General features: G+C 40.0%; 2 protein-coding genes across 4 annotated transcripts in view; one reads left to right on the top strand and one right to left on the bottom strand.

The window, feature by feature from the left end:
* Nucleotides 1-201: 201 nt before the first annotated feature.
* On the bottom strand, nt 202-21,650 carry LOC126484359 (dual specificity protein phosphatase 3). Its single transcript, XM_050107829.1, has 4 exons — nt 21,492-21,650; nt 21,230-21,417; nt 20,710-20,933; nt 202-908 (listed from the first exon to the last, which is right to left on the bottom strand). The coding sequence occupies exons 1-4, from the start codon at nt 21,510-21,512 to the stop codon at nt 688-690; spliced, it is 654 nt and encodes a 217-aa protein (XP_049963786.1). The 5' UTR covers nt 21,513-21,650; the 3' UTR covers nt 202-687.
* A 673-nt stretch (nt 21,651-22,323) lies between these two features.
* Nucleotides 22,324-27,784, top strand: part of LOC126485153 (intraflagellar transport protein 74 homolog) — a 224,983-nt gene continuing 219,522 nt past the window's right edge. Inside the window, exons 1-2 of one of the 3 annotated variants that reach the window (XM_050108823.1) lie at nt 22,324-22,400; nt 27,035-27,220. In XM_050108823.1, the coding sequence (XP_049964780.1) occupies nt 27,044-27,220 (177 nt within the window). In that variant the 5' untranslated portion in view covers nt 22,324-22,400; nt 27,035-27,043. The other 2 variants (XM_050108822.1, XM_050108821.1) reach the window with 2 other exon arrangements.

The following is a 27,784-nucleotide window of genomic DNA, read 5'->3' as shown; positions in this document are numbered from 1 at the left end:
TCGGTACTTCTGAGGAAAACTCCCACAGAGTAAATAAACCTGTGACCATTTGTGCTGCCTTTCTCTGTATACGTTCAATATTCCTTATCACTGGGTCTACGGCAGTAATAAACTGGTAATTATTATTCCCGGCTAACAACTTTAGTCAAACACTACACTAAGTCCCAATAATTCTGCGATCAAATGAGAAAGAGGTATAAATATATTTGAAACACTGTAAAAAATTATTTATTTTGGCAAATATAAGGTACATCAACAGTTTCCAGACATTAACATTGTTTAAGTGAGGAAAATATCTAAAATACATTACAAGTAAATAAATTTTACAGTTTTAATCACAGGTATAGAAATGATTTTATGTGCATAGTACTGTGCTTAACGTTTTCACTTTCTTTTAGGCACATGCTGGCTAAATTTACATGTCATTACTCCTGCCATTGCAAGAGTCAGATTAGTAATGATAAGCTGATTACAAAATTAAAGAGGCTGTTGCCATTAAAAAACTTCAGTTACATAATTTCACAGTGAGTCATCTCCCAACACTTGGACATAATAACAGTTTTCAGCTGTGTGTTTCAATTTGCTATTTGAACATGAATGATAATGACACGGAAGCACACGTTATGTACTGATATGTAAGGACTGGAAATTGTACTCTTGGTAAATATTTGGTGGTCAGGAAAATTATCACAAGTTGTATTTTTCAGCAGCACGCTGTCGCTCTCTTTTAAGCCTGTTGTCCAGATCAGCAAGCTGCCTCAAAAATCCATTGTTAGGGCGAATATCACGGTTTGTACGCACCATTTTTATTGCTACTGCAGCTGGTAACCTTTCTTTAATCATCAAATATGCCAGAACACATGTACTGGAGCGAGACATTCCCATCAGACAATGGACCAAAACCTTACCTGCAACAAATATTAGAATTAAATTACTTGTGGAATATAGAATAGTTTTGATAAACAATTTCTGCAATGCGGTAGTAGTAGCCACTGCTGCCGTCACTTAGTTTATATACAGAGCTTAGGAGTTTCTTAGAAGCTTCTTTGAAGATAAGAACAGTAACTTTACCTGTTCAATAGCATTCATTACTTATTTGTAAATATTCATGTATCTTGTGAGTGATAGCGTCTTATGAGCTGACACTTTAGTTTAGCTTTCTTCTTCTTGGTGTTAGCAGAAGCAAACAGCACAGCACCTAGTTTTGTTACTACAGTCCAACTGAAATTACTTGAGAGTTGATGTCTTTCAGTTGCTACTACAGTGTTTCCACAAATGCTGCTGGCTACCACTTGGTTAGAGATGATACATAAATGTGGCTGGTCACTTCACAAATGCTGTTAATGTGTAATGCAGGTCAATGTTGGAAGCAGCCACTGCAGGATATGACAGATGGAAATGGGAGGTACTCTGTCAACAGCTCATTTTAAGTGACCAATGACAAGTCCCACAGATGACGCATTTTGTAGCCTTGAATTTAAACATGCGTCCTAACCTAACTATAACCTCATAATCCAAGAAAACAGCAATCAAGTATCTGCAGCAGAACTAAAATCATGATTGCTTTGTTCACGGCAATTAAAGCTAACCTCTACAGCAAACTCAAGACAAAAATATTCCAATTTCAGCACTAAAACTGCAGTTTTTCACTGTCATTTGTTACGCAACACTATCCTAACACTGGCTATATGAGCTCCATGTTACCACCTGATGAGCAGTCATTGTTAGCACTAGGTTGCAGATATAGGCGACAGAAGCAGATTTCAAATGAAAAAAGAATTACAGGAAGAGAAACAACAAGAAATACAAAAGTTAATAATTTTGAAAATGATACCATAAAGAAATAGCAATAAAAGTTACATTTAAATCAATTAATTGAGTAAAATTAATAAAGTACTTTGATTAGATTTACGAATTTAAAAATTTCGCTGTCTCTGACAAGATTCAAACCTATGACCTCTTAGATGTCCGGTTAATGTGGTAACCACTGTGCTACGCCACTACATTTACATTATAGAAGGTCTTTTGTTTATGACTCTGGTGAGCCAACTGCAACAATTAACTGCAGCTTCCAAAAATTCGGCTTCGATCAATGTTTTGCAAAGCTTATCTAATTTAGGCTCTCTGCGATTATAACACCATTATATGCGATGCTGAATCACATTAACTGCACAAGGCTCCAACAATGTTTGGTTAGTGCTGCGCATGAAACGGGTTTGCAAAGTGTGTGTGTGTGTGTGTGTGTGTGTGTGTGTGCGCGCGCGTGCTGGTAGACAAAATGAAAGTGCCAGATCCCGTATCCAGGATCCAAACCCAGCAGAAAAGAAGGCCAGACAAGGAACTGGAAGTGAGTTAACTTAATGTGTGAAGTGTCAACTATCAAGTAATTTTAATCTGCCTTGTAGAGTTAAACTCACATAAAGATGGATAGGAATGTATGTTTTGTGAATGGATACAGGGAGAATTGGGATTTCTGATGTTGCAGCACCCTTTGATACGCAGGACCTGGCCACTTCTCTCACCTGAAGGTGAACAGCAAACAGTGGCAGTGTCACAAACCTCTCACCACAAGACAGAAGTGGGTACTGGCCATCCAACTGTCCCCTCCTACGGCTTAAACGAATCTAATGCTTTGCCCACTGCTGACAGCAAATCAAAGCAATGGAGGATGCATGGAGTCATGTCCACATCTAGGTCTGATTCAAGGAAAGCAGAAAGCTGAAAGTCTTTTCATCTCCTACCCTGCCGAAACACACATTGCACGCAAATGAAGCAAAGTTATTCAAGCAGATTTTTGGAAAATGTTTTCCTTGAAACATAAAAAAAATAAATCACAACATATTTTGGATTCATGTTTTTTCACTATGCAATTTTTCTCAATTGCAGAGAAACTATTGGTTAAAAATATCTGATTATTTTAAACTAAGTCTCACATCGCATGGTGAGGATTACCTTTTCGATATTGGTCATATTTATTAGAATTCTTGAAGTTGAATAACTCACTGGCTGTTGTTAGAAGAATTTGAAGTAAAGTGTGAATACCAACTGCTAATATGAGGGAAGCAGAAATTGGCAGTCTGAAATTATCATATTTCAACCATCTGCAGAATAATTTAAAATTTTATGTATTCATCTGCAAGCAATTTATGAATCCCTTTCAAGAACACACCACGCCTATGTCTACGATATTTAAAAAACCTAAATCTCTTCCTTGCCAGGAGATTCATTTACCAGTCTTCTGTGTAATTTGAATGGTCCAAACAAATTATATATTTCAATTCACTACACAGAGAATCCTGTCCACATCTACGACTCAAGGACAGCAGAAGGGTGACAGTTCAGTCTTATGCTGCTCTGCTGAAAAACTAAATTAAAGCTACATCACATGCTGTGTTTTACTTTATGCATCAGGAAATGAGAACGACAAGTTTTGGATTAGCGTGATTTTCTCACTATGCTATTCCAAAATGATTGCAATCAACTGGATGTCGTTTACGTGACTTTCATGTCCCTAATCAGATCTCCAATGGGGAAAGGGGAGCCAGAGTGTTATGTGGAATCCAAGCCACATTTTATTTCTGGCCCACCTCATCAAAAGGTGAATACTAGGTCAAAAAGCAGAGTGGAAGAACGTAACCAGCTGGGGTTCAATCCTACTAGCCAGGCAGTTTACTACTAGATCACCAAACCACTTGTGGATTGGGTCATGCCATCCACTCTCCCCAGCCACTGCTTCTCTCTTGAGCTATGGCGGTCGCTATTTAGGTGGCAATGGCGATTTTTTTTTCTCATTAAAAAAAAAAAAAAATACTAATGTTTCTGTCGGTTGTTGGAGTTAAAGGGACCAACCTGCAAGGTCATCAGTTCCTTCATCCTTTATGTATCAAAGCAGGAATAACCCTCAGAAGAAATAAAAGGCAAATCCTGGGAAGACTGAGTAAGCAAGGTACACTAAGGAAGAGAGAAAATCAAGGAGAAGTAGGAGGGAAGTAAGAATGCAGGTGGAGGTCCCCAGAGCATGGTACACTTTAGGAGACATGCCCTCTGCACCCCAGTAGCACCACCTCACCACCTGTTACTCCACAGAAACGAGCAACACACACACACACACACACACACACACACACACACACACACACACACACACACAAGATGATGAAAGTTTGGGAAAGATAAAACATTAAAAATGGCAAACATAAAGGAATAATGAGAATAAAAAGGTGGGAAGGGCCGGGCCCGGCCAGACCACTGAGCTAGGGCCACCATGGGACCCCTGTGCCAGAGTAGAAAAGCGATGCCCCTCCAACCCCTCAAGTAGTCATCAATGAGGCCGAAGTGCCCACCTCACAGATGTACAGAAACCAATTTCATGCATGAAACATAAAACCAGGTTACCCGCTTTCACGTCATCTAGCACCAGAGGTAGCATGTCAGGAAGTTTAAAATATCGCCACAAAGCAGCCAAATTTTGGCAGTCTAGTAGGATGTGGGCCACCATCAGGTGGATCTTCACATCAGATAATGTGGCTGTGGGTCAGCCAAGTGTGAGCACTGCGCAGCTGACAAAGGACAACGGATTTCCTGCACGAAGTGCGAAGGGATGGAAGACTGCCATGTGATTGTGCTCTCCTTTATGGTCCTCAGTTTGTGGAGTTCAGGGTGAACCATTCTGAGTTCCACACATACAACAATTTATGACACAGTTGACCGAAAGTTCAGTTCTGGGACCCTAATTTCCAAAATTGACATCCTGGTAGTCAACTTCACCAAACAGTCGTCATGTTCATTCCCTGAAATCCCAACATGTCCAGACATTCAAACAGAGACTGGCCATCCAGCTTGAAGAAATCAGAAAAAAAGATCCTACACAGTTTTGACTAATGGGTGATGAGGGTAACACTGGTCTATAGCCTGAAGGTTGGTCAAGGAGTTGTGCACATCAGAAGCATCTACCCAGTGCAAACACTAGCATGGCTAAGGGCTTGTATGATGTTCACAAATTCAGCAGTGAAGGCACTGCATTCCTTTGCCAAGAAGCATAGTTCGCTGCACTGTATGCCACTTCTGAACCTGGAAATGCATCAAGGACAGCCAGGAACAGGTGGCAAAATACCATAGGGTCAACTGAATCTTTCGGTCCAAAGGATAAATCGAGCCAAATCGAAGATTGGAGTACACGCCATATGGGCATATGTGATTGTTCCCTGACAAGAGGCAACAGTGAGGGAAGTTGGGAGTTCAGAGCACACAATGTAGTCAAACTGCAGTTGTTACCCCGGTTCTGGGTCTCTGATGTGGGAGGTGGACCTCCCAACTAGAAAAATGCACACAGTAGTTTGGATGCTTAGAGGACCTGCGAAAATGTATAGCACAACTGAGTAGCTGTTGGCACCTGATCCATAGAGCAGGAACCCCAGCCTCTTCATAGATTGTTGAGACGGCTAGTTCGAAAGGCTCTTGCAAGTGGGGCCCCTCAGTGGTCTACCAGATCCAGTGACTGTAAAGCTGAGGGCAGTCCAGAACCATATGCCAGACTACCATAATAAAGACAGGATGGATCAGGGCTCTGTTAAGCTGCAGAAGGGTAGTGCGGTCTGCAACCCAACCATTGTTACTGAATCAGTGAAGTACGTTAAGATGTGGCCAGCACCTTCACTTAAATTGGTGAAGATGGAGAAACCACATCAGACAGGCCTCAAAGACCAGTCCCAAAAAGCGATAAGTCTCCACCAGATTGAGTAACTGGTCATTGAGCTAAAGTTCAGGTTGTGGACGAACAGTACAATGGGAACAGGAATGCATGACGCGAGTCTTGGCAACAGAAAACTGAAAGCCATGGGTGTGGGCCCATGACTGCACCTTTTGAATGGCACCCTGCTGTCTGGATTCAGCAACAGCCACAATATAGGCACAGTAGTAAAAGCAAAAATTATTGGCATACAAGGAGGGTGATAACCCACAGCTGCTGCTAGACCATTAATGGCTGCTAAAAAGAGGGGGAAACCTAATACAGAGCCCTGTGGGACCCCATTCTCTTGGATGCGTGGGTACTGTGGGAAGCACCAACTCAAACGTGGGAAGTACAGCGTGTGACAAAGTTCTGGACAAAAATTTGAAGTGGAGCCCAGAGACCCCACTAATGCAAGGTATAAAAGATGTGATGTCACCATGTGGTGTCATACACCTTTTTTAGGTCGAAGAAGACAGCAATAAAGTGTTGATGTCAGTCAAAGTTTGCCTGGATGGCAGACACCAGGCAAACCAAATTATCAGCAGTGGAACGGCCTTAGTGAAAACCACCCTGAGGCAGAGCCAGAAAGCTCCAAAATTCAGAGCCAACACAATGACTGCCCCCACAATGTGTTTGAGCAACTTGTGGAGAACACAGGTGAGACTAATTGGTAATAGCTGTGTGTCTGGAGGGGATGCTTAACCGGTTTTAGTACCAGGATGGTGATGCTCTCCTGCCATTTGATAGCTCACCCTCACTCCAGATACAAATGAAGATGGTAAGGAGATGATGCTGAGTTCACTGATAGGTGCTTGAGCACTTGGTTGTGGATGCACTCTGATCCTGCATCAAGGCAAAGGGATAGGGCACTGAAGAATTCCCATTCACTGAATGAAGCATTCTAGGAATCTAAGTTGCGTGTAGAATAAGATAAGTGCAGTCGCTCAATCCAATGTGAAAGGACAGGAAAGGCGAGTAGATCTTCCAGAATGAGATTTTCACTCTGCAGTGGAGTGTGCGCTGTTATGAAACTTCCTGGCAGATTAAAACTATGTGCTGGACCGAGACTCAAACTCGGGACATTTGGAAGGTAGGAGACGAGGCACTGGCAGAAATGAAGCTGTGAGGACAGGTCATGAGTCGTGCCTGAGTAGCTCAGATGGTAGAGCACTTGCCTGCGAAAGGCATAGGTCCCAAGTGAGTCTCAGTTGGGCATACAGTTTTAATGTGCCGGAAATTTCGAGTAGATATTTCTCAGATGCAGAGGCTCAAGCAAAATGCACCTAATAATTTTCAAGTACGATGTCTGGATCAGTGAAAACAACACCGTTGTACTCTCCTTCATGACATGCAGTTTATTGTGCATACTGTTGTGCCATTCCGTCTCCCAAAGCCAAATATCCCCGGAAGTGTAAGACAGAACACAGGTCAGTTTCAGAGATCCCTATCTCCAGAGGCGGTTTCCACGTAGCCTGTTGGCAAGTTCGTTGCCTGGGATTCCAACGTTTTCTGGGGTCCACACAAACACCACTGAATGACGGGACCATTCCAGGGCATAGATGGACTCCTGAATGGACCTAAACAGGATGGCGAGGGTAGCACTACACAGGAGAAGTGACTCGCCAGGGCATGAGCGGTTGTGCTCAAGAGCACGAGATATGGCTGCCAGCTCTGCAGTGAAAACACTGCAGCCATCTGGCAAGGCGTGCTGTTCAATATGTCCTCCACGAACATACGCAAAGCCTACATGACCATCAGCCATCGAGCCGTCAGTGTAAACTACTTCAAAGCCCTGGTACATGTTGAGAATCAAGAAGAAGTGATAGCGGAGAGCCGCAGGGTTAACAGAGTTCTTAGGGCCATGCGAAAGGACAAAGATTTTTCTAGACATGTTCCATAGATTATTTTCACGATTATTTTAACGATATGATGTGGAACAAGTCAGATTACAAGATATAAATACAAACACATGGACAGTGGTAATATTTATATTACTGAAATATATCTGCAGCCTAGGTGTACACCATAGAGCTGTATGTAGATGGACCTCAAGGAGAAGTGGTAATGGGAAGGACTCCACTTCAGACAGAAGGAACCAGACGCGAACCGCAATAGTAAGCCCTGACCTGGGCCACCAATGCGGGAGATGAACCGCTGTGGTTGGGAAAAGGAGATAGTATTCGGATGCGCAGGAGAACTACGAACATGTGCAACGTAACTGGCGAGCAGTTGTGCACGCCTAACCTTCAATGGAGGGACTCTGCCTCCACCAGGACACTGGTCACTGGACTCGTTCTAAAAGCTCCCGTTGATAGGCTAACACCACAGTGGTGGAGTGGGTCGAGTGAACGAAACACTGAGGGTGCCACCAAACCATAAACCAGACTCCCAGTCAAGGTGGGAGTGAACAAGGGCTCTGTAGAGCTGCAGCAGTGTAGAGCTACCTGCACCCCAGTTGGTGTTGCTCAGGTAGCGGAGGGCACTGAGGTGCTGCCAGCACTTCCGCTTAAGATGATGAAGGTGAGGCAGCCAAGTCAATTGTGCAGCAAAGATCAGTCCTAAGAATCGATATGTCTCCACTACTGTGAGTAGATCGTCATTAAGGTAAAGTTCTGGACGAATGGTGCGATGTGCCGATTTCGACAGAAATGCATGACACACGACTTCACGACTGAAAACTGAAAGCCATGGGCTAGAGCCCGACTGCACCTTGTGAATGGCTACCTGTAAGCGCCGCTCAGCATCATCACTAGTACTGGAAGAGCAGTACAAAATGCACAAGTTATCCGCATACAGGGAAGGCGAGACCGACAGATGCTGCTAGACTGTTAATAGCCACTAAAAATAGACACACACTCAATACGGAGCCCTGTGGGACGCAATTCCCTGCATTTGGGGGGGGGGGGGGGGGGGGGGCCGCTATGGGAGGCACTCACTTGGGCACGGAAAGTACGGAGCGACAGGAAGTTTTGGATAAAAATCACGAGCGGGCCCCGGAGACCCCACTCACACAATGTAGCAAGGATATGATGTCGCCAGGTCGTATCATATGCTTTACGTAAGTAAAAAAAAGACGGCAACCAGATGTTTGCGTCTGGAAAAGGCTGTTCGGATGGCATACTCAATGGAGACAAGAGACCTGACATGAAGCCAGTAGGCCACCTGACTCCAGGACCCGACCTGACTCAACCCAACTGCCGACACACCATACAGTTTACAAAGAAAGTTGGTGAGACTGATGGGTTGGTAGCTATCCACTTCAAGTGGGTTTTGACAGGGTTTGAGCACGGGAATGATAGTGCTCTCCCGCCATTGCAATGGAAAGAAGCCATCGCACCAGATCCAGTCGAAGACAATGAGGAGATGTCGCTTGTAGTCAGATGAGAGATGTTTAATCATCTGACTGGATCCAATCCGGCCCATTAGCTGTGTCGGGGCAATGTGCAAGGGTGCTGAGCAGCTACCACTCTGTAAATGGGGTAGTATTGTGTTCACTGTGGTGTGTAGTGAACGAGAGGACTTTCCTTTCCATCCGCTGTTTGAGGGTGTGAAAGGTTGGGGGTAGTTCTCCGACACAGAGGCTCGAGCATAGTGCTCTCAAAGTGCTCAGCAATCGCATTTGCGTCGGTAGATAACTTGCCATTGATGTTAATGCCAGGGACATCTACTGGGGGTCTGGTACCCAAAAAGACATCTGATCTTTGTCTAGACTTTGGGAGGTGACATATGGCCCCCCAATGTTTGACATGTACCTCTCCCAACACTCCTGTTTCCGTCGTTTTATAAGGTGGCGTACGGGGGCATGGAGATGCTTAAAATCTATTAAGTGCTCTGGGGAAGGGTACTGCTTATGTCGCAGTACAGCTCGCCTATGCTCTTTAGCTACCTCAACGACTTTTGACGACCACCAAGGGACTGTCTTTCACAGGAGGCACCCTAAAGAACGAGGGTTTTCCGCAGCAGAAACGATCGTTTTAGTGACCTGCTCAATGGCAACATCGATGGCACCATGTGGGGAAGATTCAGCGGTGACAGTGGAGGTGAAGGATTCCCAGTCTGCGTTGTTTAAAGCCCATCTGGGTAGACATCTGTGGGCATGACACCGCAGGAGTGACAGGAAGATGGGGAAGTGGTCACTACCACACAGGTCATCATGTGCTCTCCAGTGGATAGATGGGAGAAGGTTAGGACTGTAAACCGAGAAACCAATGGCTGAATATGTGCCATGTGCCACACTGAAATGTGTGGGGGTACCTGTATTTAAGAGGCAGAGGTCGAGGTCGAGTTGTGACAGTAAATTTTCGACCTCCCTACCTCAGCCAGTAAGCATTGCATCACCCCACAAGGGGTTACAAGCATTAAAATCTCCCAAAAGTAGGACAGGTTTAGGGAGTTGATCATTCAATACAGCCAATACGTTCAGGGACACTGCACCATCTGGAGGAAGATCAACATTGCAGTTATTTCCTGCGTCATCCTTATCCTGACAGCCATAGCTTCAAGAAGTTTGAAGGATCACAGACAGGTTCACTACATACTGAGTTCAGGACATAGACGCAAACTCCACTATAGACTATTATCGACTATTATAGTCACTACAGTTCCCGTAATATCCCTTATAGCCACGGAGGGCAGGGGTCTGCATTGTCGGGAATCAGGTTTCCTGGAGTGCAATGCAGGAAGCAGGTGAAAAGCTTAACTGTTGCCACAGCTTAGCCAAGTGGCGGAAAAAACCGCCGCAATTCCACTGGAGGATTACACGATCGTGAGACTGGGAAGGCATGAAACACTCAATGAGGCAGTCTATGTCTCAGGGTCCCCCGCTGCCACCAGATGAGTACCTGTGGGATTGACATCCATTGTGTCTGAGGGCCCAGTGAGATCAATGTCCTCAGCAGATGCCTGAATCTCCACCTGATCCTCAGACAGAGCTTGTAGGTAGTGGAGGTGTGGGTGCCACTGTAGTGCCTTGGTTCTTGGGGGTCTTTTCTTTTTAGACTTCTCTCACTGCTCCATAGGGTTGTCCGGCTGGGAGGGCTTCACTGATTCAGTCTCAGGGACTGAGGAGGACCGTGAAGCCCTACAACCAGTTACCTGTGGTTCCTTCAGCCGCTGACAGGTGTCAGCATTGCCACTGGCAGGAACCTGGGAAGGGAGTAACCCAAGGGATCCCTTCCTGGCAAGAGAAGCCGAAGAAGATTTGTGCTACTCTGGCTGGGAAGTGGGGACTGACATCCCCGATGGTTTGGGTGGGGGGGGGGGGGGGGGGGGGGGGGCGATGGGTGATGCTCCTGAATTACGTTGTGCAGGAGCAACAGGGAGGGAAGTGCCCTCATCCATCAAGGGGGCAAGTGGAGTCTGACTGCTCAGAGCCAACTGTACGCAGCGGGACAGAAGATGGTAGAACCACTGTCATAGCGACAGCGTAGTTTGACGTTATACGCACAGGATGTAGCCTCTCATTCTCCCTTAGCCTCAGTGTAGGTCAGTCTGTCCAGGGTCTTTTATTCCATTATTTTTCTTTCTTTCTGGAGAATTCTGCAGTGTGGCGAGCAATGTGAATGGTGCTCTCTGCAGTTGACACAGATGGGAGGCAGGGCACAGGGAGTATTGGGATGTCAAGTACATCTACAATCCCAACAGGTGACATTGGAAATGCAGTGGGAAGACATATGGTCGAACTTCCAGCACTTAAAGACCGCATTGAGAAAGGGATGTGTGGCTTTACGTCACAGTGGTAGTCCATCACCTTGACCTTCTCGGGTAATGTGTCACCCTCTAAGGCCAAGATGAAGGCACCGGTGGCAACCTGATTATCCCTCAGACCCCGGAGGACGCGCCGGACGAAATGGACACCTCACTACTCTATAAAGATCTTTTGGGGCATGATGGGAACCAACATCCCCAGCTTGTCACAGACGAGTAACGCCCATGACGCCCAGCCCAGAAAGCTCTCATTTTCTCTTTGTATCTTTGGCTACAAAGTTACCTTATGAGTGAGGTGAGTACTGATGCTATTTCAACAGCATTCTTACTCATGTTTTGCATTTTTATTAGAAGACAGCAAGAGGAGGAAGCTCAGATCCAGGGAGGGAAATTAGTGGAGTTTCAAAAACATTTTTAATTATATAAAATAGTATAATGAGATTATGGGCGTAACTGTGTCCATATTAGAAACTAAGAAACTATACAAGCTACAGGAAAAATTAAATAATATGATGAAATGTTAAGTACAGTAACACAACCCAATTCAACAGACCCGACAATCTGGCACGGACCGAGGGATCATACAAAATCTCAAGTGCTGGTACAGAGGAATGTCTGTGCAAAGCTGCTAAGCTAAGATTGGAGTTTTAAATACAAAGACAAAACAATATGACAAAGACGTTACTTTCATGGTTCCAACTGCTTGGAACTATGTGAAAAATACAACACTGCACAATGTCTGGAGAAAACTATGGCTTAAACTGGTCAAAGAAGCCAAGATGAAATGCAATCTAAATAAAGACAGTTGACAATTGTTCACTTTTAAATTGTATGAGTGAAATTCTGTGTCCACTAATCAACTGAGTGCATTTTCAACATAAGAGGTTGATGAATGGATCGACATTGACTGAAATTTAGCTATCAAAGAAGAGATGACTGACAATGTGATATTACAAAGTGTTTTCAACCCACAGGATGCCCAAGAACCAGTGACAAATAAAAAATCCCAAGATTCAGCTACTTGGCTGAGGCTTCAGAATCCTTAAAAACATGTGAAATTCACTGAGAATAGCCAACAATACAACACTTCTGAAGTTATGATTCATTACATCACACTTTTCAATGCAAGCAACATGTTCCAGCACGCTCATAAGAAAATTGTGGCTAAACCCACCTCAGTAGATAAAAGTCAGACATTTTTTATGCCCTATACAATGTGAAATATCTGTGCCATTTCTAATGACAGTGTTTTCCAAAGAAACTGCACAAATTTCTTGATAAACATTTGCAAATCGGTTGTGTTTATTTCATTTCGTAGCCGACGTACAAAAAATTATTTGTGTATACTGATCTTTTTTAAAACTTTGAGCTTTAAACTGATTTAATAGAACAGTACAGTATTCAACATAAGTTTGTATTTACAGGGAAATTCTACTTGCTTTTAATTTTTTTATACTATCGTCTCTCCTGTTTGATAACTAATGGTTTCCTGTTTTTTTTTTGTTTTTGTTTTTTGTTTTTTATGTTAAAACTATGGGTTCTGATTATAGTGCTTTTTTTAAAATCAGAATTTTAAAGGTGACCTTGATAATTCTACATCGACAGACCCCAGAGCATGACTGATCAAGGCCCTACTGTACTTTTGAATTAGAAATGAGAGCATTATACGTTGTTTGAATGTAGGCATTTCCCAAATGGACTGGTTGAGATAAAAGGGGGGGGGGAGGGGGGAGGAAGGTGGCGCAGGGAGCTGGAACTGTTTTACTGGTATTGTTCGTCAAGTGTCAAAAGTAAATGTGAAGTCTGATGACAATAATAATAGATAGTAACTCTTTATGGTATTTTAACACTTCATTTTGGCATACATGATGCTGCAGCATCCTTTCTACAAGGTAACATTACAAAATGCCGCATCCTTGAGGTACTGGGGTTTCCTGCTGGTTCCCAGACAGTAAGTGCCATATTGGCCTTAGAGCAAGCTAGGCTAAAAAACACCAACAACTCGGTCCCACGTTTACTAAAGAAAACATAGCAGATGGAAAGAAGTGCTTTGAGAAGACTCTAGGACACATGTGAAGGTGAAGACCATATTGTAGTTATACAGTAGTGCTGTTCTAAGTTTGAAGTCAATCCTTTCCTTTTTCCATATTTAATGTACCTTTCCTCAGCTTTCACAAAAAGGTAGAACCAAAATGTTTTCTGAGAATGTTTAGGTAGTTACTGGGTATGTACTGAGTAATAAAAGAAAATTATAGTCACCGAACTAGGCAGTGCAATATTGTCATTCCAACAGCAACTGGATACATGTGAGCATGAACTGTAAAAAAAAAAAAAAAAATACCTTCAACCACAAGTAATTTTACATTGGAGAGGTCTCCATTCCTCTTCTCCTAAACCACAAAATGAACTCAAAAGATACCAACAATTATTTTCCATTTGTGTGCTTTCATTACCAACTAATGGCAGCTCTCAATGTCTATACCTGGATCAGAATAAAAAACTGACAGTTGAGTATGAAAGTGGAAAATTTGTTAGTTCACCATTTGGGACAAGGCCATTATGGCTCTGGTAACAACAGCTGTGACTTTCCTCACTGAGTTCATTCATGTCTTCCCTGTTTAAGTGCAGTATTGAGTTTGCTTTGCAGGACAAAAGTCTTATCCCTTTCTACACAATTTCAGAGTTCCCTTCACACATTCCAAAAGAGACTTCAAATACAAGACGGGCATATAACAAGTCACAAAAATCATGTTAAGGGCAGTAGTTGTCATCCAAAGCTGACTTAAATGGCAGCTGAGGTAGCAGAGTCATATAACTGTGGAGAAGGCAGAATGCACGACCAGACCAAACTCGTGCTCCGATTGGTTGTTGCTTGGTAGCTGCCTGTGAACAACTAGCTGTCAGTCACTTTGTTATTTTTCTCCAAGTACAGTCACCTTTATTCTACAACTCAACTGGTAACTACTCAAATTTTGCAAGAGTCTTTCCTTCCTGTCACTCTTACTTTCTTTTTACAGCACAAGATGCCTACCAGCTATCATGCTAAAACCATAGATTGTGGTACCACTTGTCAGGTTTGAACTGTGATGTCAAGATAGTCAACACCTTTATTTTAATCTTATGCAATATAGGGACCATAATGTCACTCATTACACAAACAAAAACACATAAGATGAACATTCAACTGAAGAAATAACATGAAATGATGCAACCAATTGTGAGAATTAGGGGTTTTTGAGCTGGGACAAACAAAATATATGACAATCGTAATAATGAAGGAATACTAATACTAAAGCAAACCTACAGCAAACAAAATCCACAGCAATCAACAAAACGACACACAAATAAGTCTGTGGTACCATGAAGGCAAAACTACCTTAGGTGACTAATACTGAAAACCTTACCTCACCAATGAAAGCAAAACAACTCCACGATACATACTAAACATAATTCAACATAATTACCAACACAATTCAAAAATACATAAAAAGTTGCATTAACAACACTTCTGATATTCAAGAGATACACAATTAAGCACTTGGATAATGCACACCATACCGTCCCCTACAATTATAAAGTATCGTATGCGACCTTTTTTTTTGTGGAAATCAGTTATGGTGTTTACAATGAATCCCTGGACATTGTGCATCGACTTAAAAAATTTCTACAGCCTAGACCTTGATTTCCCCATTACTAGTGTTTTGCATTTCGATTATTGTACCACCTTCGATAAGCATCTTAATCCCACAAAAATATTGTACACACCTCAATGGTAATGCGGAATATCTTAACTCGCAGAACTACTTTATCATAACCACCATGAATGCACCAAAAATACAGCATGCACACAGCTGTCCCAAATGAGGTGGCACACCTGTTACTTTATTTCCACCACATCTAAATTAGTGAAGTGTTATGACTGTTAAACAGTCTGCCAGTCAACTTCTCTAAAAGTACTAAAGAATTTAGAAATATGTGGTGTGAAATTCAAGACATTAAAATGTTCTGAAAGTGAACAGAGTTCAGAGTGTAGGAACATATGTAAGAACAATATTACTGCAAGTGGAAACAGCTGTGATGATGCAAATTTAGACAAATCTGTACCTTTGATTTTGATGCCAGATAATGAAATTCTGAATATTATATTAAATAAAATAATTATCAATGGGGAACCAGGAACAGTTGGTGGTCCAACACTGAAGCTATCCACAGGTGCTAGAGAACATGACGGCACTATTCAAATTACAGCACTGCAACTTTGCTATGAAGTGCAGCGAGATGAACATTTTCCGGTCACTGCAACGATAATTCCGGGTGAAGGTGGAAAAGAAGAGTTCCTCCAGAGTACAGCACTGATAATCCAATGCAGATACTATCTAGTGACGAGACAGAAGTCAAAACAGTGGCACACAAATAGCATTACTACCCAATTATAAACGAATACAGAGGAATCAACATGCAGACTCCACAGCAACAAATCTGCGAGTGTGGAGAAAGGAGACGGTATGTCCAAATCTAAAGAAAAAAAGTTAAAACATGAGGGGAAAAACGAGCAAAACAACTAGGCAAAGGAAAATAGATGAAACCAAATACTTGCAATGAAGAAAGTGTCAAAATGATTGATTAGCAATTAGTCATGATGAGCAAAAGTTGTAGAATAATTAAAATAAATTTAAATCACATAAATTAGCCATTTAACTGTGTGACTAAGGGAAAAAAGCCGCAGCATCTTTAAGAACAAATACAATAGGGTATAACGTTACACCGCAAAGTACAGGAGAAAGGGTGTGTCAGCAGATTTTTTGAAAAACATTATTGAGAAGACTAAGGCACAATATTAAGAGCATTACAACTACAAGGTAAAATCAGATGCTCAGGGTAGGTATACACCTAAAACTAATACCCTAAGAGGCACACACACTGAACAAGTAATATCTTTTATTGATGGCATTCCTGTGGTATCATCTCAATATTGAAGAAAAAAGTCGAAGAGATTATGCTTGCCTTCTAGAATTGGCAACTTGACTAATCTTTAAAGACTTTATGTTGCCAACGGCAAAGAAAAAGACCAGCCAAACAAGGCATTTTTTGTAGGACCTTCAAAAGAGACAATTTAGGTTTTCACATCCCAAAAAAGATAAATGCTACCTTTGTGAGAGTCAAGTAAACAGAAAATGAAAATTTGGACTAAGATTTCAAAGTAAGTTATGATGTGCATGAGCAAGACATTAAAGTCAAAAGAAGTTTGAAATTCCCAAAAAATTCTCTGTGCATCATTTGACCTTCGGAAAGAGTTGAATACGCCCTATTTGGGAAGGTTTTCTCTATATAATTTTGCTGCGTATGAAAGTAGGACTAGGAAAAGATTATGTTATATTTGTGATGAAACACAAGGGCGGGGGGTAAATGAAATCTCCACAGCCTTAATGATGTATCTAAAAAGATGTTCACTGTAATGTGCAACCAACTGAAACCATTTCTTTGTGTAGTGACAACTGCATCAGTTATAACTATAAAACGCAAGTCCTTATGACGCATACATTTCTAAAATCCTCTTAACATATAAAACAAATTTAATTATCTCAAAAGTCTGTTGGTGAACAAACTTTTACCTCAAATCACGAATTAAAGACATTGGCTAAATGAAGGAAGTAGTGAACATACTGGGACACTTGCATACTTCCAAGATTGAGCTAATCTCAATGAACAAAAACTAAATCAGTGTTTGTAAAAAAGTTACGTAAATGGTTAAGCAAGTGAATTTATTTTTGGTGATATAAAAGTGTTAAGGTAAAGTTGCTCTTTAAGAGTTGAAGTTCTTTCTGCTAAGTGTGATCTGCAGAAATTGTGCAAATACCTTGGTGAATATCGTTCCTAGAGTACTGTGGACACCTGATCAGATACAGAAGAGGAGGATGACATTCCAGAAATGCAGGAATAAAGAATAATCCCATTACTAGGACTCAAATAATATAATTCTACAATTTTTTACTTTAGGGCAATTCCATACTGAGTGGCCTAATTTCGGAAAAAGTTTCTGCACGACTTTCACATATTTACTGAAATTATGTGAGGACATTCATACATGTTCCCAATGAACATTAGCAAAGTTTTACTTCTGTCAATTTAATACTTAAATTTAGTAATTTGTTTGGTCCCACAGAGCATCTATCTATAGTGTTCCCCTGAGTTTTCACCAAATTTGAGACATTGATGGGTCGTCTGAATAAAACTGAGAAAGTACTCGATTCTCATAATTTCACATGAATAAAGTGGGTCAGAGAATATACTTCACCTGACAATGTTCTCAGCTTGAGTATCAGGGTGTGGGAATGTGGGAAGGCACTCAACGCGAGGAACATTCACCGATTTCATATGAATAAAACTAGTGAAGTTCCTTACAAGCAGACAACATTCTCCATTTTATTTGAAGGAAGCTCTGCAGCATATTTTGAGCTGAGTAAGTTCTGTTGAGGTTAAGTTTCACAGAGTTTTTTTTTTTTTTAGTAAAAATGGCTGAATTTATGTGGCTCAGAAGGCAATAAAAGATAAAAACATCAATCATGCTACATAGTAAAAATATATACTAATAGTTCTCTATAACATTACTTCATTCTAAAAAAATGTCAGCAAGTTTGCTAAGAACTTCACCAAAATTTACCCAATGCGACAATGGTGTAACACTTTAAGACTATTTATTGGATGTGTGCTGCAGCTGTTTCACAACAATTTTACTACCATGATCCTCACTGCCTTGGTTATGCACATTTAACTGAAGTTTAAAACTAGTTAGATTCTGTGGCTACATCAGAAAAATAGACAAATACATCAGAACGAGTTGTGGGAAAAAATGCCGTCTCTTTCAAAGTTTTTTTGAGTTATTCAGATTTTCTCTCACTTTCTAGTCATCAAGACTTGATATTGCAGGTCTCATAGCACTAATCAACAGTAGGGCATAATAAATGATCTCTCATTTAATTTGAGTACCAACAGAATATGAACCCATTTTCAATGTATCACCACCTGATTCTTTTTTAGCGCCTTATATACCCACACTATAAAGCCAAATCTAGTGTTTTATGTGGTTTAGAACCTGATTTTTCGAATAAAAACTTTTTAAAGGAGTCTGCAGAGTTCTTTAATGGGCCACAAAAATAGTCATTCGGGGTTTTCAGAAAAATCTGACTTCACCCACAGTATGTAAACTATTTTAACAGAATAGGTAAATGAAATTTTATATTCTAGGCCCTTGTATTTGTAAGTTATTATATGCAAAGATTCAGGTCTATACCACAATTACTTCTGGAGATATAAAAAGCTTCACATATTTTTCATTTGCATATGTTTTGGCCAATTTTTCAAGTTATCCTTATGAAAACAGCTCAGGAAAGAAAGCACAAAATGTTGTACGACAAGATAATACTGGAAATGACGTGTCTCAAAGTTGCCGAAAACTCAAACGTACACTGTTTATAGCTGCACTATGGGGATCGAACAAATGACTATCAGCGGAACTATTGCATTAGTGATCTTGAAACTTTACCAATGTTCAGTGGGAACATTTCCAATATTTATACAAAATTTCATCAAAATCTGTGCTGGTCACGGAGGAACCTCTAGACCACTTGGGATGGAATGACCCTTGATATACTGCAACGTTAATAATTATCACAATTTTGTTTCGCTGCAGAGGCAGTATCGGGTTCAGTAATGTTACTGTTAGTAATAATTAAATTAGTTAACATTTAAAATATTTTTTCAGCAGACAATCACCACCTATAACTTAAAATTTTCTAAACCCCAGTAAAATGAATCTTTATTGCCACTGCCTATCGATTTCAATGCTAACAAATGAAATCTTACACATTATTTTACTGATTTTTTACCAATTGAAACTATATCCAATTACACGTATGACAGCCCCCCCCCCCCACCATAGGTTGTCCTAACACCATCACATACACACACCCCTGGCATGAGATGCAGCAACTTTGGTCTATCTTGTACTTTCTCCACGAACATAACACTTCATATAACCAGCAATTAAACCAAATAATTGTACGAATTTAATTGTGGTCAACATGTCGGCTCTCTTTGTTGCATGCAGAGTCCTACTCATGAACTCCGTTATCAGATCCGTAACTAACGGAAAACTAAATATAAGAACTCCAAACAACACACTTTACTAATAATTCCAAACTCAAAAACTAATCTACTATCCACAACTGACAACATCAAATAATTCAACAAACTGCCAACAGTCTCTCCAATATTCTTCTTGCAAACAGCATTCTGAGTATACTAGTCACTAACAAATCAGAAATGAGCATCCAACACTAGAGAGTGGCTCCATATAAACATGATCCACCTCAAAACCACGCATCGCTATGACATCACAATCGGATACATCACATGTCAATGCACCGGGAGGTACTGCAAACTTCAGCTGACCCATTCTCATTAAATGGCAGTATAAGATACAAGATAAACTAATTCAAGAACAGAATCTGACACTATATAGGTAGCACAGAACAGAACATAGGAACAGACACGTGTGTATTATTAAAGTGAAACTTTCTTCACGTGTCGTTGCACTTTCTAACCCCCACGTGTGATGGCATCCAACAACTAAATAACACTAACAACAACAACGGGAATGAAAATGCCAGTTCAATGAACTCTTAGCAATTTTAAGGAATATACTGGTTAAAACTATTTCATGCTGAGCATTTTGTTTAGTCAGTTGAAAATGTAGCACACTGTTACGCAAGCAAATATAAAGAAACTAGTGTGGCAATATACATCCTTAGAAATGAAATTAAGCCTCAACACAATAAAATAAAAATTGAATCAAGTCAATCATTTAAAAAAAAAAAAAAAAATAACTGCATGTAACTAAATCTTTTGATGTGTGTTAAAATAATCCCAAACGTTTTGGCACTACCATTTGATGCACAGTAGAAACTTGTGATGGAAGTTGTTATGGCTCAATGTTTTAAAGTGTTTTTCGGAGCCTATACATTTTACTATCACAACCAATAACAATCTTCGAGAGTATTTTTTGATAGGATGTTCAGCACCCAAATAAATACGTTCCCAACTGTAAAATGTTTTCACTCGTCCTTATCACTTTAGAGCTACGTGGAGAAAAAAAAAAAAAAAAAAAAACCACCACCAACAGTTGCTTCATATGACTAAATAAAAAAGCCTTAAACGAAGTCTAAAATTTCAACAAATTACTGCACAAGAAAAGATATCTTAGTAAGAATTACCTCCACTTTTTATCGCTTCTTCAATGAAATCAGCAGCTTCCTCAAAGTATAAAGCAATATTTGTAACTGGTAAATCTTGCAGCTGAAGTCCCATATACTTTATGCCTGAATCTCTATAATAATCTCTGCTTGTATTTACCATTCCAAATCTGTTGCCTTCTGCAGTATTCAGAACATGAGTGACACCGATCTTTCTTAGATATTGCTTGTTTTTTGCGGCACCCCTAATGGACGAACAAAATATTTCACTACAGGATCACAAGATGACATTCAGTAATTTCTAAGCGTTTAAATTTTATTCACGAAAAGCAACTATAAATCAAGGTCTCACCCACAGAACAATAGGCATATACCTAAACGCTCATTGCATGAATAGAAATATGTACATTTCAAGGCATGGTCCTTTATAACACAGCGCAACAAGCTCCATCTTCCAGACAAAATTTACAGCATCCCTCAAACATGCAGGGAAGTATTCTGTGAGCATTACCCACAAAAAACACAAAATGACAGTACTTACGCATCTCCTATGAGGATATTTGGGTAAACTTCGTCACAGTCGACACCTAGCATGATCCTGTCTTCCAAATCCACACGCCGACTTTCTGAACCAGGCAAAGGTCTGAAGACAGTTTTCGTCGAATGAATGACACTTAATAAAGCATGTTCAGTTGTCTCGTTTCCGTTATTGAAATAACCAATTGGGTGCTGAAAAAAATATCTTTTCATTCGTAAACTGTTCAATAGCATTAAACAACACTCAGGTATCGTTCACCACATACCTTATCACGCCAAGACATCATTGCAACACCAACGGCTAACTACGTTCAACAATACTACTGGATTCTTAAAACCTTCCCATCTTTGGACAGTTCCACCACCAACACCATTTGACTAAGCCCTTGATGAAAAAAAATATATCTATCAAGACTACATCCTAGCAAGATCTTTGGTTATAAAGTTACACAACACGTCCATAGATACTGTTTGTAGATTGGATTAGATTAGATTAATAAGTGTATTGTGCATTCTTTCAAATTTTGTCGTCGGTGAGCAACACACATCAATTTCAATAACTGTGTTGCACTATTATATATTACGAAATGCTGCGAGACAGGATTGAATATATGCTTAATACTCTGAATGAAGGACGAGTTGAGAAAAAATGGAATATCATGTACAACTTCTCGTTAGTACCAACACTTGAAACATGGGCATCGATTCAGATTCTAGAAATTTGAAATGATTGTGTGATATTATTATTCTAACAAATCTCAAATTGTTCAAATATATGTGTGCATTATGTGAAATTTTATCCAGTTTTGTCATTGTAATTTGGTGTTGGCTGTGTGGTGCGAAAACACTAAATGTCATTTTTGAAGAAATAAATTTTAAAAAATCTAGAAGTACGGAATCAACTTGAGATCCCATGTCGATAGCGACCATTACTTAGTGCGAATAAAGAGCTAGCTGCATTTGCACAAGAACGATGTTTTCTGAAACCATGCTGATTACGTATCAATAGATCGTTCCCTTCGAGGTGATTCATAATGCTTGAATACAGTATATGCTCCAAAACCCTACTGCAAACCGACGTCAATGATATAGGTCTGTAGTTCGATGGATTACTCCTAAACTCAAACACTGGTGCGACCTGCGCAATTTTCCAATCTGTAGGTACAGATCTATAGGTGAGCGAGCGGTTGTATATGATTGCTAAGTAGGAAGCTATTGTATCAGCGTAATCTGAAAAGAACCTAATCTGTACACAATCTGGACCTGAAGACTTGCCCGTATCAAGCGATTTGGGCAACAGCCTACACTAAACTCGTTCGTCCTCTGTTAGAATATTGCTGCGCGGTGTGGGATCCTCACCAGGTGGGATTGATTGATTGATTGACTGATTTTTATTGTTGTAGAGACCTCAGAGATCATCTGAGGCATTACAAAAGTCAATATTACGTAGTATAAATGTTACACAAATAATTACAAAAAACAAGAAAAATATTACACAATATAAATATTACACAAATAATTATGGTACCTTCACACAAAAACAAAACAGAGAAACTTCTGGTACAAATTGATATTGCATAGTAAGTTTAGCCAATTACAGACTCTCATTTTGACGGAGGGCATCGAAAGGGTGCAAAAAAGGGCAGCTCGTTTTGTATTATCACGTAATAGGGGAGAGAGTGTGGCAGATATGACACGCGAGTTGAGATGGAAGTCATTAAGGGGAGCCGGAGCTGCCTATGCTGCCCATGTTAAAATCACTAAGTTTGAGGAACATTTATGAATAAACTGCTAAATAGAAAAATTTTATTTTTTTTTTTATTTTTTTTTTTACATATAGAGTGGTTTAGTATTGCAGTTACAACAGAGGGATTTTGGAGTATCTTTTCTAGTTTCATTCCAATTATTTTTTTATGAATGACCCAATTTTTTTACAAATAATTGCTTTATAATTAAACTGAAATGAAACTACTGAACATATTGCCAAATGGCTGTGTTACAATATAAGTTTGACCACTAGGAGTGCTGTATAAAAATTTCATCTCTCTAGCTTAAGTGGATTTTGAGAAAATGTTCCTTATATTCGAAAAATTCTAATTTACGGGAAATGGCTATCGAAGTTTCTCAATACATTCTTGCGCTATAGGATGGATTATCAGGGTCTTCTTCTTCATCCTCCAAAAGCTTCCTCTTCTGTCTTCTTTTCTGGCCTGTTGTTCCATCATACTTCATATGCCTTTCTCTTCTTTCTGCTCCTCTTATCCTTTCTCTGTCAATATTTCTTAGTGCTCGTACAGTGCTCACCCCAGCTGTAAATCCTAATGCCTTCAGAACTTCACACTTCACACTGTTCCCTTGGTTGTAGGTTGCTATTGCATCATAAATACCAAAGTGCAGTGTTTTTATGCTTACAAACACCCTTTGAGGAATCACTTTCCAAATCAAATTGTTTACGCTCTCATTAGGATTCTGCGTCTTTCCGTGTAGACATTTGTGTAACAATTCTGTCTGTGCTAAGTCATGAAAAATTGGTTTTATTGTTCCCTCCTGATTCTTGTACATACTGCATATTACCCGCTTTACACAAGAAGTATAATACTACCAACAACAGGCGCAACACTGAACTAATTCGAAACGGTAAACAGCAAAGAGACGATGTTCCGCGCTCTTATTCATTGTAGTATCGCAACTTGGTATTAGAGTTAATTTTCTTTTCCCTACGTTCTTCCTCTTCTTATATACATGGTTACTAAAACGTGGCATCGTAACCAGAACAAAAGTGTACGACAATATTAAATGGAGCAAGTTGTTCGAAATTCTGAGGAAAATAGGAGTAAGCTGTAAGGAAATACGGGTAATATTTGTCACAGAAAACAATGTAGCTAACCCTTGCACACTCGCTGTATGCGTAACAGAAACCTCTGTATGCGAGAGGGTGTTAGATGCATTCAGCGGCCGCCCATTTCCTCTGCAGGCGTGGGGGAAAATGGTAATAACTCCACTTCTAGGACGAGTAGAACAATAATTCAAAGTTTACATTAAAGAGGAATGTTCCAATTAATTTTCAGTAGCAAAAGAAAAAAATCGTAATTGTTTGGATTTGACCACCTCCGGCTCCCCTTAAAGCAAAGAGGTTTTTCGTCGCGGCGAGATCTATTTCAGTCACCAACTTTCTCCTCCGAATGCGAAAATATTTTGTTGAGCCCAACCTACATAGGTAGGAATGATCATCAAAATAAAATAAGAGAAATCAAAGCTCGAACAGAAAGGTTTAGGTGTTCGTTTTTCCCCCGCGCTGTTCGGGAGTGGAATGGTAGGGAGGTAGTATGATTGTGGTTCCATGAACCCTCTGCCAAGCACTTAAATGTGAATTGCAGAGTAATTATGTAGATGTAGAATCTTGATGTGAAGATTCATAATGTGAGAGCACGGAAACGTGGGTTCGATTGAACTGGTGGCGATGAAAAGCACCACTTTTGCTTTATCCTCATATCTACAGTCAACTAAATAGAATTTGCTGGTGATGGAGGACCAACAATAAAAACTTAAATCATGGGAAACATTGGCTTTTTTCTCGTAAACGTGTTGAAGCCCAGCAATAAGAAAAAATAGGTAGTATGATTCTCTTACGTTCAGTAAGACATTTTTATTTGAGCATAAAGTTGTGAGCTCTTTTGAATACCAGTTTTTTTTTCTTTTTTGCATTTGGGCTTTACCTATGAAAATATTAATAAGCTTCAGAGAGTGAATTGTGGAAATCGTACTTATAACCTTCTGTCCAAATAAGAGCGAATTATTTATTTGGAAGCTATTTATATTATTATCCAAAGTGTCTTTACTGATAACTCGTAATTCTGCGCGTAGTAGATTTCACATAGGCGCAAACTGCAACAATGGCTGTCGTGTAAGGTGAAAGCCTTGCAACTGTATTCTGCAACAACAAATAAAATAATAATTCGCGTTTGCCTTTTAGCGTAGTTACTTGCTACGGGCGATCAAGAAACTCAATTGTTTTACAATAAACTTACGCTGTCGGTAAACCAAATACAAACTGACAACAAAAATTTAAGCTTTCTGCCATGTAGTATTGTGTAGTGTCTCATTTGTTAACATGTCCCAATGTGATGAAGTAAATTTATTTAAAGCTGTGAATTTGTTAGGGAAGAGGCAGTTTTTAATAATTTCGACAGCTAGATAATATTTATAATTCACCGTTGATTCAAATGCATGTGCTGCAATTAGATCGTCTGTAATAATCAGTTGTAGTGTTGGGCGAATCAGTCGGCAACAGTACTGCCAAGACAGGAATTAATACAATAAATACTTTTCTTTTTAAGGAAAACGTACCAAGTTGGAATAATGTAAGAGGCGCGCAGTTGAGCTGTGGTTACGCTTCATGCAATCAACAAAAGATAGAGTTCTGTGACTTGACGCTGACAAAACTTTTGTATTGTGACTGCGTTGCTATAGTAACGCACTTGCATTGCAATGGTAGTGAGCTTGTATCGACGTATATATGTTTTTTCGACGTCTGCTCCACGAAACCCCTTAAGTAAAACGGTGATCCACAAATATAAGACCTTAACGCAGAGTAAAAGATTTTGACATTTAAACTTCGTGAGGTTTATGTTCAACTATGTCGAGAATTTCCAGTGCCTTTTCTGAAAATGAAAATGTCCAACTTGAAGATAGGCCAACATCTAGAAGAGGAATGGTATCTAGGCAGGTGGGTATGGAAACCGATTCCGTATATTTTGCAAGAAGAAGAGAATTTCTTATGTATCACGTTTGGATCATCATATAATTCGTTATTTCGAAAATCATATTTCAGTCATGGCACATCCACTAGCACAAGGATTAATAATTTTAATTATATTCCATAATCAACCACGAATTCGGGAACTGATAAATTAACAAAGTACAGATTGAATCTATTGAGGCTAAAGATACATAGACAATTGAAACTACCATTCACTGAATGCATTCCCAGCCAAGAGTGTTCCCATGATCTGACCTGATAGTTTTGTTTGGTGTGGGCGGCAAGTAAGTTAGTTTTGCTGTGAATGACGTAGTAGTTTAGATATTTCATGACAGATGCCCGAGGCTGCACGTGCTACACAAGTCAAAAGCTATTGCAAGTTCTAGTTTTCTTCAAATCCGCCTGTTTCGTGAAGTAAGAAGTGATTTCAATTCGTGAAGATTATTTTCTAGGAACCAAAGGGGCAGGTTCTTTCCCCAGCAGTTTGATTAGTACATCCTGCGCACAGTGCAGAAAACTGTATTTGTAGGCAAACTGGCTGTGTTAGCTTCCCCTTGCTTTCCACATCTGTTTACCTTCTCAACTAGGATTCTCTACCATATTATCAAATTCCCATCCCTTCTCACCCACACCGAACACCTCTGCATCTCCTGTACTATCCATATACTAGATTCCAAAAACCCCATGTGATGTAGCTAGTGGGCTGACAAGCATTCTACCCCTTCTGCTTAAAGCCAAACACAAGCTATAGTTGCTTGATAATGTATTGAATTGTTGGAGTTTTGCCAGAAAAGATATTCCTCATCCACAGTTTTCATCTCAGTATGGACCTCCTCCAAAGTTTGTGTACTCATGTTCACTTAATGTTTTATGTCACAGTTTAGTAACTAGGCCTACTTTTCCTTTTCCCTTACTGAACAATTAATACATAATGTTTCATGTAAAGTATTTAAGTTTCTACATATTTAGTGGTCTTTCATGTTGACAGTGCAGTTGACTGAAAATTAACTTTCATTTTATCATTATTTTTCTGGATATGTGTTTTGACAGAGCCCTGTGATGGAAGAAAATGCATCCAGATCTGTCATACCTCACAGACCTTCAACTGGACGGCCACCTTCGGCATCATTGTACAATGCACGTAGTGCAATGCCAGGCACAGCATCAAGGCTAGCTTCATCTGTTTATCAGCCAGCATCACGTCTGGGAACAGCAGTAAATTTAGCTGGAGCACAGGTTTGGGAAATCTGGACATTCTGTTTAATTCCTACCACCTGACCGTCATGTATATGCGTTAAGTGTAATTACAATTCATAATGGAAGAGAATATTCATATGTTCTGATGCAGTACAGGTTGATTGCAGTATTAATAATACCAAAAATGAAGGAAACGGCAGCATAGAAAGAAAGTTGACTGAAGAAAGAGTAAGGGACTTCTAGTTACAAAATTCATTACAGATAAATTTATTACTTGCCAGACTTTTTTATATTTTGCAGTTTACACTACAAAGTAGAGTGCTCAAGATTGCACCCAAAAATAAAAATAAAAAGAGAGACCACGGAGTGTGAAGTTACTGATCTGGTTATGCTGCTTCTGTTCCTTGGTAACACTGAATTTTCAAAACTGCTAATTCAGAAATTGATTGGTGCTGTAACCTAATAGCTCAGTGATGGATGCCACATTGTTGATTTAAATTTGGGATAACTTCACATTTATGAGTGTCCAAACACTACTGACGATGATCAGCTATTTTTATAGTTCAAGTAAACCAGGTTAGCAATACATTGGATGAACTCTGA

The sequence above is a fragment of the Schistocerca serialis genome, chromosome 6 (genome assembly GCF_023864345.2).
Source record: "Schistocerca serialis cubense isolate TAMUIC-IGC-003099 chromosome 6, iqSchSeri2.2, whole genome shotgun sequence".
NCBI classification, from domain to species: domain Eukaryota; kingdom Metazoa; phylum Arthropoda; class Insecta; order Orthoptera; family Acrididae; genus Schistocerca; species Schistocerca serialis.
Note: the sequence above shows the minus strand (reverse complement) of the source record. Positions and strands in the feature narration are given on the sequence as shown.

What these genes read in the sequence shown, in the direction of transcription:
- LOC126484359 (XM_050107829.1), bottom strand. Translation starts at nt 21,512, where the DNA reads ATGATGTCTTGGCGTGATAAG. An exon ending in TGATGTCTTGGCGTGATAAG is followed by an intron (nt 21,418 to 21,491) that starts GTATGTGGTGAA and finishes TATTTTTTTCAG; the next exon opens with CACCCAATTGGTTATTTCAA. An exon ending in AGAAGCGATAAAAAGTGGAG is followed by an intron (nt 909 to 20,709) that starts GTAATTCTTACT and finishes TATTTGTTGCAG; the next exon opens with GTAAGGTTTTGGTCCATTGT.